The 15,188-nt window shown below is 43.1% G+C and overlaps 1 protein-coding gene across 10 annotated transcripts in view; it reads right to left on the reverse strand.

The window, feature by feature from the left end:
• ARPP21 (cAMP regulated phosphoprotein 21) overlaps window positions 1-15,188 on the reverse strand; it is an 896,408-nt gene that overhangs the window by 201,900 nt on the left and 679,320 nt on the right. For 5 of the 10 annotated variants that reach the window (XM_029589611.1, XM_029589613.1, XM_029589614.1 and 2 more), the window contains exon 11: window positions 13,849-13,950. The exons of the other annotated variants lie outside the window; for them this stretch is intronic. In XM_029589611.1, the coding sequence (XP_029445471.1) occupies window positions 13,849-13,950 (102 nt within the window). The remainder of the gene's footprint in view (window positions 1-13,848; window positions 13,951-15,188) is intronic. 10 annotated transcript variants of the gene reach the window in all.

The raw sequence follows: 15,188 nt of genomic DNA on the forward strand, positions 1-15,188 counted from the left end.
CCGAAGGAGGGACGCGGAACGGTGTTTCTCCTCCCAATGACAACGGTGGAAAAGTGGCCATAAGTGCTTCCATCCTCAAGAACAGCAGTGCCAACGCTGCTGGAATCAGGTCAGTGGTCAGTTCTGCAATCGGTACCGGTGTCGGAGGAACCTGGAGTCGAAGCATCGCCTTGTCGATGGTCTCCTGAACCATCCGGTCCAGGTCTACTTGGAGACCTGGAGCAAGCAGCCCCGGCTCTGGAACAGAAGAAGGAGGCAGATGCATAGCCGGAGGGACCACCATTAAAGGCAGAGTCGCTGCTCCCGATACCCTGTCAGGTGAGGGTTGCCTCGGTGACCTGGTCGCCGAAAAGGTCGGTGCCTTTTCTGGACGGGGTTTCTTTGACGGCGGCTCGGATGATGGCGAGGTCGATGATTTTGCTCCCTCGATGGTCCGAGACTTTCGATGCCGGTGGCGATGTTTATCTCTACAATCCCCTCGGTCCTGTGGGGGAGTAGAGGATGACAAAGGCCAAGTCGTCGTCGATGCCGGACGGTCACCGGCCGGAGGTCGATGTTGGGCGAAGTTGACGGTGCCGGTTCTGATAATGTCGATGCAATGGACAGCTTCGGGGTTTCAGCACGGAAGAGAAGCTCCATCTTCTCCATTCTAGCCTTGCGACCTTTTGGTGTCATAAGGGCACATTTGGTACAGGTTAGGACATCGTGCTCACTTCCAAGACACATTACACAGACTTTGTGAGGGTCTGTGATGGACATGGTGCGATTACAGTCTGGGCACTGGCGGAACCCCGATGCCATGGCCATGAAAAAATTGAGCCACGGTACGGTCGACGGCCAGTAGGCTGCGAGGGCCAAACTCGACGGTAATAGACAGAAAACGGGTAAAAAACATCCCAGCTACCGCAGCTTGAAAAAAGTTGAGGGACCCCTGTGGGGTAAATTAATTTTTAGTAATTCCGCGAGGAAAATTCCTGTCAGGAATCTCTGCAGAGCTCCTTAACCGCGTGGCTACTGCTACGCGGAAAAAAAGAAGACTGAAGGGGGACCCCTGCTGGCTGCAGTGTTAGTGCTATGCTGGGCATGCCCAGTAGGGGCCAAAGCTCTGGAAACTTTGACAGAAGTGTTCCGTGATTGGGCTCCATCCTATGATGTCACCCATATGTGAGGACTACCATCCTGCTTGTCCTGTGAGAAAAAAGTGCTACTTAGCCAAATAAGTCTTCAAACTCTAGTTATCCGGCTATCTTACTTATCTGGCTATCTTTATTATTCGACTAGTAGAGCTTTATTAAGACTTATCTGGCTAAATGGAGGCAAAGCTGCCACTTAGCTGGATAAGTCAAAATGTATCCGGATAAGTGGTGCACATCTGTTATGCATGCATATTTGTGCCACTAATTTAAATCATTTATGCGAGGAAATTTAACTTGCATATTTCCTTAGCACTTGTTAGCTTTTACGCGTGTAAATCATCCAATTTTATAACATGTGCATGTGCAGGAAATTATCAGTTTTACCATTTAGTCCATCAGTTTGCCCAGTCTATTTCTAGGTCATCATGACCCCCTGTTTCTTCAGCCTGAACTCCCCCCCAGTTTACCCAGATCCCTCACCTAGTCAATATTTGGCCATAAAGAATTTTATTCTGACTTATACCAGGTTGCCAATAATCAAAACTATTTTCCAACTAAATTGGGACTTCATTTATTTATGGTAAACAACCAGACCTCATATATTATATAGGAGAGTCTTCAAAAACTCATGCAATTACTCTCACTAAGAAATTACCACATATTATGTATACTGTGGTTCTTCTATTCTTTTAATCATCGGTCTTGGTTGTATTTTTTTGAATTTTATATTGTGAATGCCACTTATCTTTTATATTGAGTGACCAAAACGCTGGAGGAGTGATCATATGCCCTCCAGCGTTTTGGTCACTCAATATAAAAGATAAGTGGCATTCACAATATAAAATTCAAAAAAATACAACCAAGACCGATGATTAAAAGAATAGAAGAACCACAGTATACATAATATGTGGTAATTTCTTAGTGAGAGTAATTGCATGAGATTTTGAAGACTCTCCTATATAATATATGAGGTCTGGTTGTTTACCATAAATAAATGAAGTCCCAATTTAGTTGGAAAAGTGTTGTTTGATATATGTAATGAGATACACTGTCTGGGCAGTTTTTGAGGTATAATATTCAAAACTAAACATTTAAATGGATAACTTGGAATCAGATAGTAACTTGGATAACATGGAGTAAGATGTTTAACTATTGACCTTCAGGTAATTAGCAGGTCTAAATATGCACAAGTAATAGCAGTAAATGCATAGATTTCACAAGTTATAAAATATATTTACACTTGCATGTATAAATGTTTGCCCTGCCAAGAATCCTCCAAGTCTTCCCCTAACCTGCATCTTTTTTATACAAGCAAATTTATTACCATATCTTTACTTGCATGTGTATGTTTGATGTATCTAAAATAGCACTTATATGAATATACACTATAGGCCGGATTTTTAAAGTTCTACGTGCGTAGAGTGGCTTATGTGCGCCGGGCCTATTTGCAAAAGGCCCGGTGACCCGCATAAAGTCCCGGGACGCGTCTAAGTCCCGGGGCTTTACTAAAGGGGGTGGTCCGGAGGTGGAGCATGGGCGGAGTCAGAGGCCTCCGACACAGTGGCCATTTGTGCTCTGCTGGGGATCGTGCGCCTGCAGTTGGCCAGCACGGGCAACTTACTCAACTAGTAAATGTTTTCTGGTACTATATGGAAAGCCACATTACTCACATATGTAACTATCTGTATGTACACACTATAGAGTACAGCAGTTTAGGTTAGGCTTTGTAAGGGACACAGGGGCCATTGCATTTTGAGTATTCATTATCCTAGGATAGTAGGAATGCATGATCTTCACATATATGTACCAAGCCAGCACATAGCTTGTAAGTTCTGCAGCTTTGGTCATATAAGCTAGGTCCAAGCGTGCAGTGGTCTTTCATGTGTGTATGAAGAAATGCAATCTGTTTGATTTTTGGCCTGTTAAGCTGGGTCTTTAAGGTGTACTTGCCTAGCCTGTATATTAAAATGCATAGGGGAGGTTCTCTGTTAGGGCCTATGTAGGCTGACCAAGTAGCTGCTGCTCAATGTGAAATACCAGGAACATGCTCCTGGCTTTACGCAATGTGTTCACATTTTAATATGCAATGTGTTCATATTTTCATATGGAGATCACTAGAGAAAGCAGAACACGTTCGTGAGGAAAGCACTGGATTGGCTTGTCACCCTTGACAAGGAGCTGTAAAGTCACCCTAGGCTAGCTCCTCAGCCACTTCACCCCTTACAAGGTCCCTAGCAGATAAGAAATGTCAGGTATCCCTGCGGTGCACAGAACAGTGGTGGTCTCAGCTATACACTTTCTGGATTCTTCCAAGGACAGGGCCTTTTGTTTGTGGAACTGGTAGACTATGGCCCAATTCTGTGCAGCACAGTGACAGTGCTCTGTCCTGTGAAAGTCATATTCCCCAAGCGCTCTGTTGTGTGCCTTAAGCCCTCCCTCTGCCACAAGGAATACCACCGGGAGTATAAAGCTGGGTTCTGGACTATTTAGAATGCCTGGGTCATTCATAGCTCTATACCACTGGATTAGTAGTGAGGTGTATGTACTGTACCATGCATGCAATATGAACCTAAGGACATAACACACCAATTGCCAGTGTGTGCTCATTTGTTTATGATCTTTTTTAGGGGAGACAGATAATGAGCGACCTGGACCTGCACCTAGACGAAGGCTGTACCGTGGTCTGCAGGTGATCTCTGACTCGTCAGAAGAGGAGGAAGGGGGAGCCCGTGAACAGCTGGAACAGCCTGCAGAGGAAGAGGAGCAGCAGCGGCAGGGAGAGAAGCCGGAGGACACACTGGCTGATCTGGTTCATGATCGCCCGCAGGACAGCAGTGCGGCGGACCAGCCCAAACCTGAACTGGTTGCCAGTCAGGCTGAGAGACTGCTATTACAGCAGAGCGCCGGGATCTTGGACGCTATCTCTAGCCTGCCTGATGTGGTGCGGCAGGAAGCAGAGTCCCTTCGTGATACCATCAGGGAGGAATCACAAGCCCTCCATGATACCATCAGGGAGGAAGGACAGGGGATTCAGCAGGCGATCCAGGACCTCTGCCGGGCTACTGATGAACTGAGGTGTGGAGGGAGATGCTGCAGCGGTTGCGTCCTGTGCAACCGCAGCCACCAGTGGCACCATAGCCTTTCATGGGGCCCTGGATGCATTACCCTCCACCTTATGGGCCACCCTTCCCATGGATAGCACCTGCCCATGCAGAAAGAGCCCACTGTGGGACAGCCACCTGCACCTCAGCCTGCCCCAGGCTATCCGTGGATGCCACCCCCACCCCAGCCTGCGCCACCTGTCATGCTTCCACCACCACCAGAGCCGCTGTTGCCACCAGCTGTGCCTTCCTGTAGCCATGAACTGGAACTGCCCCAACCTCCCCCACCCTCTGAGGGTAGCGTGAGCAGTGGGAGGAGTCCACTGCGCAGGAGCTCCAGGTTGGGGCAGTCAAAGCTTCCTGAAGCCAGAAACAGAGGTGGCCAAGGAAGTGATTTTTTTTATTTTGTTCACTTTTATTTATTTGCACTTTATTGTAAATAAATCCACTTTCTCCTTATGAAATGGCTTTCTATGAGAGTGCTTCTTTGTTGTATAGCCTGCCTTTGACTCAAGCGATGGATTTCCTGCAATTCCTCCTGAGTCAGATGCTGCTCCTCCTCCTCCTCATTCTCTTGAGGGGCCTCCTCTGGAAAAGGCATGTGTCTGTTAAGTGCCAGGTTATGTAGCATACAGCAGGCTAGAAAGATCTCACACACTAGGGGGACTGTAAAGAAGGCATCCTCCAGATCTTTCTAGACAGCGGATGTGTGACTTTAGTATGCCAAATGTTCTCTATGACAGCCCTGGTCTTACGGTGTGCCCTGTTGTAGCGAGCCTCAGCGGCAGTTGCGGGGGAGGGAATGGGGATCATGAACCAGGTTTTTAGTGGATAGCCTCTGTCACCTGTAGGAGAAGACACAGAACATCAGGGTTACATATTCCTTCTGTTTCATTGTGGCACAGCTCACAGGCCAAGTAAACAGGAGCCCTGCTGTGGAGCATACATGAAAGGCTGACAAAAAGATAGCTGGGAACTATGTATGTTAGAAATTTTGGTTAGCTTACTACCTAGGAGCCATCCCCCAGTGATGAGTCCTTGCTGGAAGTGGTCATGAATTCTGGATTGTGATACAATGTAGGCGTCGTGAGTGGATCCAGGAAAGCGGGGCACCACATTTGTGATGATGCCCTTGGCATTGCAGAATCCCTTGGGGTTGCGGTAGGTGGTCTCATCTCCTCCTGGTGCCCCTTAGGGCCACATGGGTGCAATCAATAGCTCCCAAGACTGAGGGGAAGCGTGCAATTTGATAAAACTCTGTCATTATTTCTTGTTGATCCTGTCTTCTGAAGGGGAAGGAGATAAAGTGTGTTTTCCGGAGCAAGGCAGCCAGGCCCTGCTCTAGACACCTTGAGGTGGCAGACTGAATGATTCCAGATGTCACTCTGAGCGGTGTTTGGAAGGTGCCGGTAGCAAAAAAGGCCAGGGCCGTAGTCACCTTGAGGTGTACTGGCAAGGCATGGCCCCTTTGGATGATAGGTTGCAGGTCAGGCTCTATCATTTGGTGGAGGTACAGTATGGTTTCCTTATTAAATCTGAACCTGCGCATTACTTCCTCCTCAGACATATCCAGAAATTGTGAGCGAGTCCTGTAAACTCTATGTAAAGGGTACCTCTTCAGTTTCAGCATTCTTCTTCTCCTCTCTCTTTCTCTTCTGAGCATGCAGCTATTATAAACATATTTAAATCAGGAATGCCCTAGGAGAATTGATGTTCCTTCTGTTTATCACCTCCTGAGGCAGTCCCTTACCATTACACACAAATGAACAGTGCCTCGGAAAAGAGGTGTTTGCCAGTTACCACCAGTAAGCCCCACGAGCTCTTCCTTCCACCTTCGGCCTTTGTTCATAATGGAGGGTCTCTGAGCGATGAGGTCAAGAAATCACGGACACTTTAGAAGTCCCTTGCGCCCACAGGCAGGCAGTAGTAAATATACGCGCGTGAGATACACTGAACGCGCCAGGGGATTTGCACGCATCCCTTATAAAATACGTCATACGCACATAAGTCATGTGCACAGCCCCGACACGCCCCCGATGCCTCCAAAACACTCCTTTTTTTTGTTCGCGCTAGGTCATTTTCGCACACAAAAACCGCTATATACAAAATTTGGGTTGTACGCCCCGGGCATTTACGCGCGTAAGTGCCCTTTTTCTGTGCGTGCAGGGCTTTGAATATCTGCCCATAATGTTCACTTTGAAAACTGGTGGTCTCTTAGGCTGCAAAAGCCTGCAAATTTGTGCAGGCTGTCATCAAATGATCCCACGGCGGCCGACATAAGGAGCAGCAAATGCAGCCTGGTCATAAGTGATGAACACCAGCAGCAGCCAACTAACAAATGTCTTGTGGCTACAGAATAGAAAGTTATAGGCACAGGACAGATAAATTGTTACTCTCAATTAAGCTGGACATGCATTCCATCTGAGTTTCAAAAGCATCTGAGTAAATAAGGTAGTAACAAAACCAGAATATTTCAAACTCATCTTTCAGGGAAACGTTGATTGAGCATTGATAGGCAGACAGAAATGAATATGCAATCAGGATCAATTCAGGGGGTCATAGGGTTAATTTTATCAGGTATGAATGACTCAAGACATGGGGAAGGAGGGGGGGCACTTAGAATATATAAAACAACATTACAGAGCAGACTGCTAAAGTTTTACTTTCCATTTATTTCACATATGTGGAGCGATGAAAACGTGCAATAGAAAACAAAAGTCCAATGGCATAAAAACGTTACACACATTTTCCCCAACGACATAGAAATAACGCAAAACCTTGCAAACATATACACCTTTTTTCAAAACATGAATTCAAGCAATGCATATGAAATGATGCAAATTTCATTTAGCAACACCACCAGAGTAAGGAGAGACAAGCTTAGAATACAGTATAGCAAGTCTAGTTCTATCAGGACAGACATGAGGAAATATTTATTCCCTCATAATCCTCACACCACCATGCAATTTTTATTTTACAGAATTCTGCTATCTTGAGTGCTAATTCCACATAAATAGCTCAAACGAGAGCAGTACTATGAACATCCATCATCTTGTGGTGCTTGGAAGTAATCATAATGCCAAAGAATAAAGGACATATTTAATTATTTCCAGATTTAAAAAAAAGAAAAAAGAAAAAAAAAAACAACAAAACAAAACCCAAAACATTTATAATAGCCTAAATAAGCACAGCCTTGGGCACTTTCAGGGGGGATTAATGCTTGACAGATTTAAGCTTTCCTGCTAGGGCATTTCTCCACCAGCAAATGCCCAAAACTTTGTTTAATTATTGCTCTTAATACCCAGAAGAAGCTGTGAGTACACAGCAAGAGGACCAATAAAATAATATGGTAGTGCGGTGCCGAGTAAAACTGCAGGGGATCATGATCTCTGATGTTAGCACACTGTTTAACAGCATCGCAGAGTGAAGCAAGCTAAATAATGCTAGAGGCAAGAACACGATCGGCTTTTCATCTAAAATAATGCAACTTGACTAAGTTAAAAATACAGTCCCTCTCACTAATCCACTGACAATTGATTAATGACTAATAAGTACCATAAGACCTTCCACATTATTAGAAAACAAAGTTTGGTGTATTGGGTAATGCATTATTCTATTCCCCTTCCTATCTTAAATAACACCTAGGCTGTCTCCCTTTCATTTTGTATGCCTTTAATTCAAGTGAATGGAGTGGAGGAGTAGCTTAGAGATTAGAGCAACAGGTTGAGAATCAAGAAACCCAGGATTCAAATCCCACTGATGTTCCTTGGATAAGTCACTTCACCTTTCATTGCCTCATGTACAAATTTAGGTGATCATTTACAAAGATGTATTAGGCATTTATTGTGTGGTAAACAGTGTTCACCACATGATAAACGTCTTAACACAGTGAAACAATATTTTAAAAACCAGTAACACAAGTATGGTAATGGCAAGTGTGGCAAAGCAGTTCATTATAAGGTAATCTTAATCTCTTGAAATTACTAGGTAATCTCATGTATAGAATTCCATTACCCTTGTTTTATTGTAACTTTTGCCTCTTCTTCTATGTTAAGGTTAATGTTTTAACCCCCTGTTCCTTGTAAACCGATATGATCTGTATCATATAAAAAAAAGTACTAAATAAAATAAATAAATAAACAAACAAACAAAATGGCTCCGGCTGTCCCTGAGACAAGCATCAAAGTGTTGCCACATTGGTGCTCACCTGAGAGCTGCCATCATCATTTTAAAGCACGGAGTGTGAGGGTAGGACCAACTGGACATCATTCCTGCTGCCCCTTGGAACTCCACAGATGTAGTTAGTTGAGGGTCGGGAAATTCCTGGTAATATTTCATAGGGTGAGTGTGGGGGTTGAAAGGGTCTGGAGAGACCCCAGCTAGGCCTGGGCCCCGTAGTTGTCTTTGCAAGTTGGAGGGGGAGCGTTGAAAGAACTTTAGGCAGTCTAGATTTTTTTTGTTTTGGTTATTTTTAGTTATTTTGGGGTAGATTTTCAAAGGGGTACGCGGGTACGATACGCACGTACCCCCCGAAAACCTACCCCCCCTGCGCACGCTGAGCCTATTTTGCATAGGCTCGGTGGCGCGTGCAAGCCCCGGGACGCGCGAAAGTCCCGGGGCTTGCATGGAGGGGCGTTTTGGGGGCGTGGTGCTGGCCCGGGGTCGTGGTCGAGGCCTCCGGACCAGCCCCCGGGTTGGGTGATGGCTCGCCAGCAGCCCGCTGGCGCGCACAGATTTATGTCTGCTTTCCGGAGGCGTAAATCTGCCAACAAAGGTGGGGGGGGTGGGTTAGGTAGGGGAAGGTGAGAGGAGGTGGAAGGAAAGTTCCCTCCGAGGCCGCTCCGAAATCGCTGGGCTCGGCGCGCGCAGGTTGCACAAACGTGCACCCCCTTGCGCGCGCCGACCCCGGATTTTATAAGATACGCGCGGCTATGCGCGTAGCTTATAAAATCCAGCGTACTTTTGTTCGCGCCTGATGCACGAACAAAAGTACGCCCGGGTGTACATTTATAAAATCTACCCCAGCATGTTTTTTTGTCCTGAAACAAACCAAACAAAAATCAAACAAACAAAAAAAACCAAACAAACCCATAAAAGAAAATGAAAAATGAAACCACCTTAACAAAACCCCCCCCCCCCAAAAAAAACCCCCAAACTGAAACGAACATTTTTGACCTGCACACTTCTGTTATCTACTATCCCACTTTATCATTCATTGACAGACATGTAGAAATGCAACATGTTCAGTACTGGAGGGGAGGGGAACAGAGACACTGAGGCCGAGAGGAGAATGCAGTGGATCCTTCATCCTCTGACCAGTGACTGTACTTACTAGTAGTGTGCTATAAAACAACTGACTCAAAGGAAAGAATATAATGCAAAGTTTCTGATGGATCAATGTGGCAAAAAATTATGATCATGGATAGATTAACAATGCTTATTTAAAAAGATGGTGATATTGACAAATTTTTAGAGAGATGTGGGGGAACTATTTATAGCTACTTCCTCCAGATACAATGGGTATTATAAATAAATCTTTGGCCAGATTTCAATGTGACTCACCATCTTCTCACTGGGCTATATGGGCATCCTTCCTCTTGTCTGTGCAATAGGCATGCAAGAATGAATGTGTTTGTGTGGATGGATGAATGAGTATGAATGTCAGGTAGGAAAAGGAAAAAAAAAGAAAATGAGAGCAATTACAACAGGCTTTGGAAATCTCAGTGTTTTTGAATTTTACATAAATATGTTTGAAAGAGTTACTAAAGAAATTTGATTACATATTTGATCAAAGTTAATTCTCTTTTTGTTGTTTTTGAGAACAATGAAATGTGACTATACTATGTCATCTTTGCTAAAGTTTTCAATTCTCTCAAATGATGTTACATAAAGAAGTATTGTAGAACAAAATATACTGCTTAGAAAAATGTTTGCTTGAATAAGCACATCATACAGAAGCAAGTTAATTTCAATTCTACGTAATCAAACCTATTTGTTTTTTTTAAACACTTGATGAGGAAATGTGCAAAACAGCAACAATTTAACAGCAATAAAAACAGGACGTTCTACAGTAGTTCTTGTAAAGAAAGTTTTTTTCGGTCAAGCTTCTCTTGCTGTGCAAAAAAAAAAAAAAATTTTCCAAGCATCACAGCTAATATGCTCTTAAGCAAGTCTTTCCTTTGGGAACGAGACCTTCAGGGTTAATCCAGAATGTATCCCTCTAGAATAGGGGAGGGAAAGGTGGATGTGATCAAGACATTTAAATACTTCAAGGATGCAGATAAAGCACAGAGGCCGCATATATAAACGGAAAGGAAGTTCTAGAAGCAAGAGGCCATGATTTGACATTGGAGTGGGGTAATGTCAGCAGTAAGGCAAAGGAATACTTCTTCGCTTTGTGAGTGGCAGATGCATGGAACGGCCTACCGACAGAGGCTGTGAAGGCAGAGGTGGTACTGGAAGTCAGGAATATATGGGACAAGCATAATGGATCCTAACTGATAGGAAAAGAAAAAGGTAAATCCAGAGATCAGATAGGATCTGTGATATTATAGCAAATAAAGAAAATGATTGGGTCAAGTGGTCTTTTATGCATTAGTTAACTTCTGTTTCCAATGTTATTCCAAGAAAAGGTAAATGGGTGAATTTTCAAAAGGTTGCACGTGTAAAAATTGGCATTACACACAGGTAAATAGCATAAACTCAAATACAGAATATACTATTTTATACACCTGAAACATACACGCGTAAGCAAAGATTTGCAGGTAAATTTACGCAAGTAAAAAAGGTGGTCCAGGGATATTTCGGGACAGGGCCAACATCTGCATGAGGGAAATGCTGTAGGAAATTTACGCACAGAGGGCCGGACTTTAAAAGCTCTACGCGCGGAAATCCATTTGCTGCTGTGTTGAAGGATCGCGTGCCAGCAGGCTGCCGGCCCGCACAACATGTGCCAGGCAAAAGCTAAGATAGAGGTTGGCGGGGGGAGGGGGGGGGTGTTTAGAATAGGGCTAGGGATTGGAAAGGTTAGGGGAAGGGGTGGGAAGGTTAGATTAGGGGGAAGGAAACAGGGGAAGACTGTAGGCATCTGCGCACGCAAGATGCACTAGTGTGCACCCCCCCTTGCACGTGCTGACCCCCAATTTTATATAAAATCGGGCGTCCAAGTGGGCGCGCCGGGTAGCGTGCGTACATTTGAAAATCTATGCCAGAGACTGTAACTTTCACAGCGGCTGGTAGGCACACATTGGCGCATTATAATTTGCGCGTGTATATATGTGCGCATGTTGTAAAATAGCCTGGACATGTACATGTGCGCCTAAATTTTAAACAGGAGGGCAAATAAGCGCGCAAATCCTGCTTCTACTGCAGGGAATTTTAAAAGGGGAGGGGTGTCCAAGCCACTGCCAGTTTCACCAGCTCCTCCAGTTACCCCAGACCCTTAAAACTCCTCAGGTATAGCTAGCTTTTTTTCATTTTATTTTTTTAAACTTATACCTCTCGCCCCTAACAGAAGTAAACTTACATGACAGAGGATCTGGGCGCATGCCCAGACGCGCAAGTATTTATGCACACATCTCTTGGCCATGCCCCGAAACGCCCATGGCCCCACCCCTTTTGCAAACTTTTGAGATGTGCATGCAATGGGAGATACGCATGCATCTGGGCGACTTTTAAACTTTGGTTAGCACGCACGAGCCCGACTTGTGTGCGTATCCCCCAACTGATGCGCACACCAGGCTTTTAAAATCTACCTCTTAGATTTGACAGCTTACTTGCATATATTTACTCCTATATATATGGTGTAAGTGACAGTAAATGCCTTTAATATGAAATACTGACTGGATGGGCAGTCTGGGTAAAATGTGTGTGTGTGTGTGGGGGGGGGGGGGGGTGGAGTTCAGGGAAAACTGGTAGATGAACTGGTTCAACTGGTAATTTCACTGATGTGCACATGTTGGAAAATCTGCCAACTTGCACATGTAAAAGCTGACGTATGTGGTAAATGCCTGTAACTTGTGTCTAAAATCGTCCTGTGTACATATGTAAAGTAATAAATAAAAATACACACGCAAAGCAGTTGTGTGCCATTTAGCCTGGTAAATTGGAACTTATCCAGCTAACTTGAATTTTTTTTTTTTACATATGGGCGAATGCTAAAGGGAAGAATTATACGTATTTTATAACTCAAACGTAAACGACACATGTGGGTTGTACATTACTGGGGTAGATCTGTGCATGGCCATATACATGTGTTCATGGATGCACGCATGGATTTTTTTAAAGTTATCCTCCCTGCTAGTAATAGCAGCATTTTTTCCTTATGTTCTGATTTTTTTTTTTTTAATGCTTACAGGAAAACAAACTCTGGACTCAATCTATGAAAAATTTTCCCTTAAGGCACTGAATGGGATAAAACCTTGGTAAATCTCATTGCGATTCTTAGTGAGAAAGCTCATTATAGTGTGAGATATGTTCCTGTCAATGTTATATTATTAACAACACACTTGATTAATGAATGCGGAGTTGCATTTTTATAGCTAATTTATCATCTGTATTTAAATCTCTTGGTTACTGTTTAAAGTTGAGTATCTAGAATTAGAAAAATACCTCAGTACTAGCATTTATTTAAACACACTCATCGAAAAAGTATCCCTAAAGCTGCATATGCGCAGGAAGGGTAATTTTATAATATCCCATGTAACTTGTATTGCTAAGGCTAATAAGTTACACCTATTTTCAAAGTGAACCTGCGTATATATATTTACTTTGAAAACTAGCCCTAAGAATGCACACAAACTAACCTGTACAAAGTTTCATCTGCTCTTTGTGGGGGGAGAAACCTATGCTGAATAATTCATGCGCCTTGATTTTCAAAAGTGTGCACATAAATCCCAAATCCGCCCCCAGGAACACCTATGATTTTGAGCACATAAAAGTATGTATGAATCAGGTTATGTGCATTCTTTTATGTACCAGACTCCCCACACCATTTTATAAGAAGCCATTTAGGAAAAAACTCATGTTTTATTCATTTAAATGGATTTCAAAATTAGCCCCATAATTCACAAAAAAAAAAAAGGATCCAACTAATATTTGGCTAAAAAGGCAAATTTGCATGTCGCTAGAAAGAATCCATACTTTTTCAGCTATGATATTGTATACTGTAGCCTTCTCAGCAATGTAGACTATGGCATAGCAAATGCTCTTATTTAGTACTACATAAGACAAATTATTTGTTTAGAGGGAAGTAAGAGAGTAGGCTTCGGAGACCTAAAATAAATTTTGAAAGGCATTCTCTTTCTACTGCTGGCGACTAAAAGCCAAGTTTAAAAAAAGTGTAGCATTTCAGAGTTTTAGAGAAGAAAAAGATGGAAAACTCCTGCAAGAGCAACACGCGCTCCAGGGCCACTGAGCTGCATTTGAAATCACTTTTCACATAAACAAAACAGTATGACGGTCAAGCTCACGTTATTTGTAATCATGGTGTGCATATCTAGCCACTGCAGTTGCTTTCTTCCTGCAATGTGTCGCTGTCGATGTCGGAGGGGAGGATACTACCCGACTACAAGACAGACAGCACTGAAGAGGCAATTTAAACAACTACTCACATCTTGTGCAAATATTCTCTCTCTTACTCTCTGATAGTCTTCTTCTCTCTCTTCAATTGATTTACTTCGTCTGTCATCTCTAAATGGATGAATTCTATTTTGCTGAGCAGAAAAAAAATCAGGAGGGTTATACAAGTTGAGCTGTTAAAAACTACAGTTAAGTAACTGTCAGCTGAGAATAATGAATGTTCACTTAAACAAATGAAGCACGAAAATTACAGCTTTCCTTCATTCTTAAAGTGGCACATGGGAAGCACTGTGTTATGCTATAGGTGTGCCCCAGGGCTAAGGGGATAGAACTTGCCTTGGATCAACTGATCCATCAGGTTTCTGTGAATCAGGGATGGAGTCCATCTGCCTCTGCTGCTCGACAGGACAAGCCAATTTTCTCCCTCTTTTGGCTCAGGGAATGAACTGAGCTCAGTAAATTGCTGCCATTTGGAGCACAGGGAAGGGAATAGAAATTTTTAAGGAGAGGATTACAAATTAAACAGAGCCTGTAAAAAAAAAAAAAAAAAAAAAAAAAGCCACTGGCAAGTAATTTGTCTTGTTTTAAAGAAAAATAAGGGACTAATTTAATTCAATGGGAATGGAAATAAAAATAGAGCAGCCAGAAAAATAGAAATGTTGGTTATAGAGAATACTACATTTTACCTATTGATCTTGGAAAGAAATTGAGATGGGAGAGAAGGAGTTGAGGGAATCCAATCATGGAAAACAATGAAAAGAATTCCTTTAAAAGTCACTATTTTCACAAAGCCTATCGTTTCGTAAATCCTACTTTCTGTGGGCAGGGCTATCACATGTTTAAAACAGAACCCTTAACAAATGAATAGACTACATGTTTTTTGTTTTGTTGATGTGATGTAACATCCTCTATCATATCCAGGAATGAGTTGATGCCATATGAGGTTCTGAGAGTCTCTTCCTGTGCTACAGAAGTAAGTGCTATAGTTCAGCCAGTTCGGTGCCACTGTTCAGACATCAATTATGAAAATGTGATCTCCATAAAAAGCATCATAAAGGCTAGCAGATTAAAGGAAGTAAAAACTTGGATGTAGTGGTTGGTGATGGTGAACAATCTCCCTAAATGTTTACCAAGGAGTATGAATATAGTCTTAGGACAACATTTAAAGGTGAATTTTCAAAATGTTATGCAATAAAAATTAGCATATACATTCCTAAGTAGCCTCTATTTGTGTACTCTGTATTTTATACAAGCCTAAAATACGTGTGTATGTTCACCTTCACACACACACATATACATATGTAAAAAACGGGTGTCTAGAGGCGTTCCTGGATGGGGCCATTACTCGTGTGATATTTTAAAAGGCACTTAC

The sequence above is a fragment of the Rhinatrema bivittatum genome, chromosome 2, assembly GCF_901001135.1.
Source record: "Rhinatrema bivittatum chromosome 2, aRhiBiv1.1, whole genome shotgun sequence".
In the NCBI taxonomy this organism is placed as follows: domain Eukaryota; kingdom Metazoa; phylum Chordata; class Amphibia; order Gymnophiona; family Rhinatrematidae; genus Rhinatrema; species Rhinatrema bivittatum.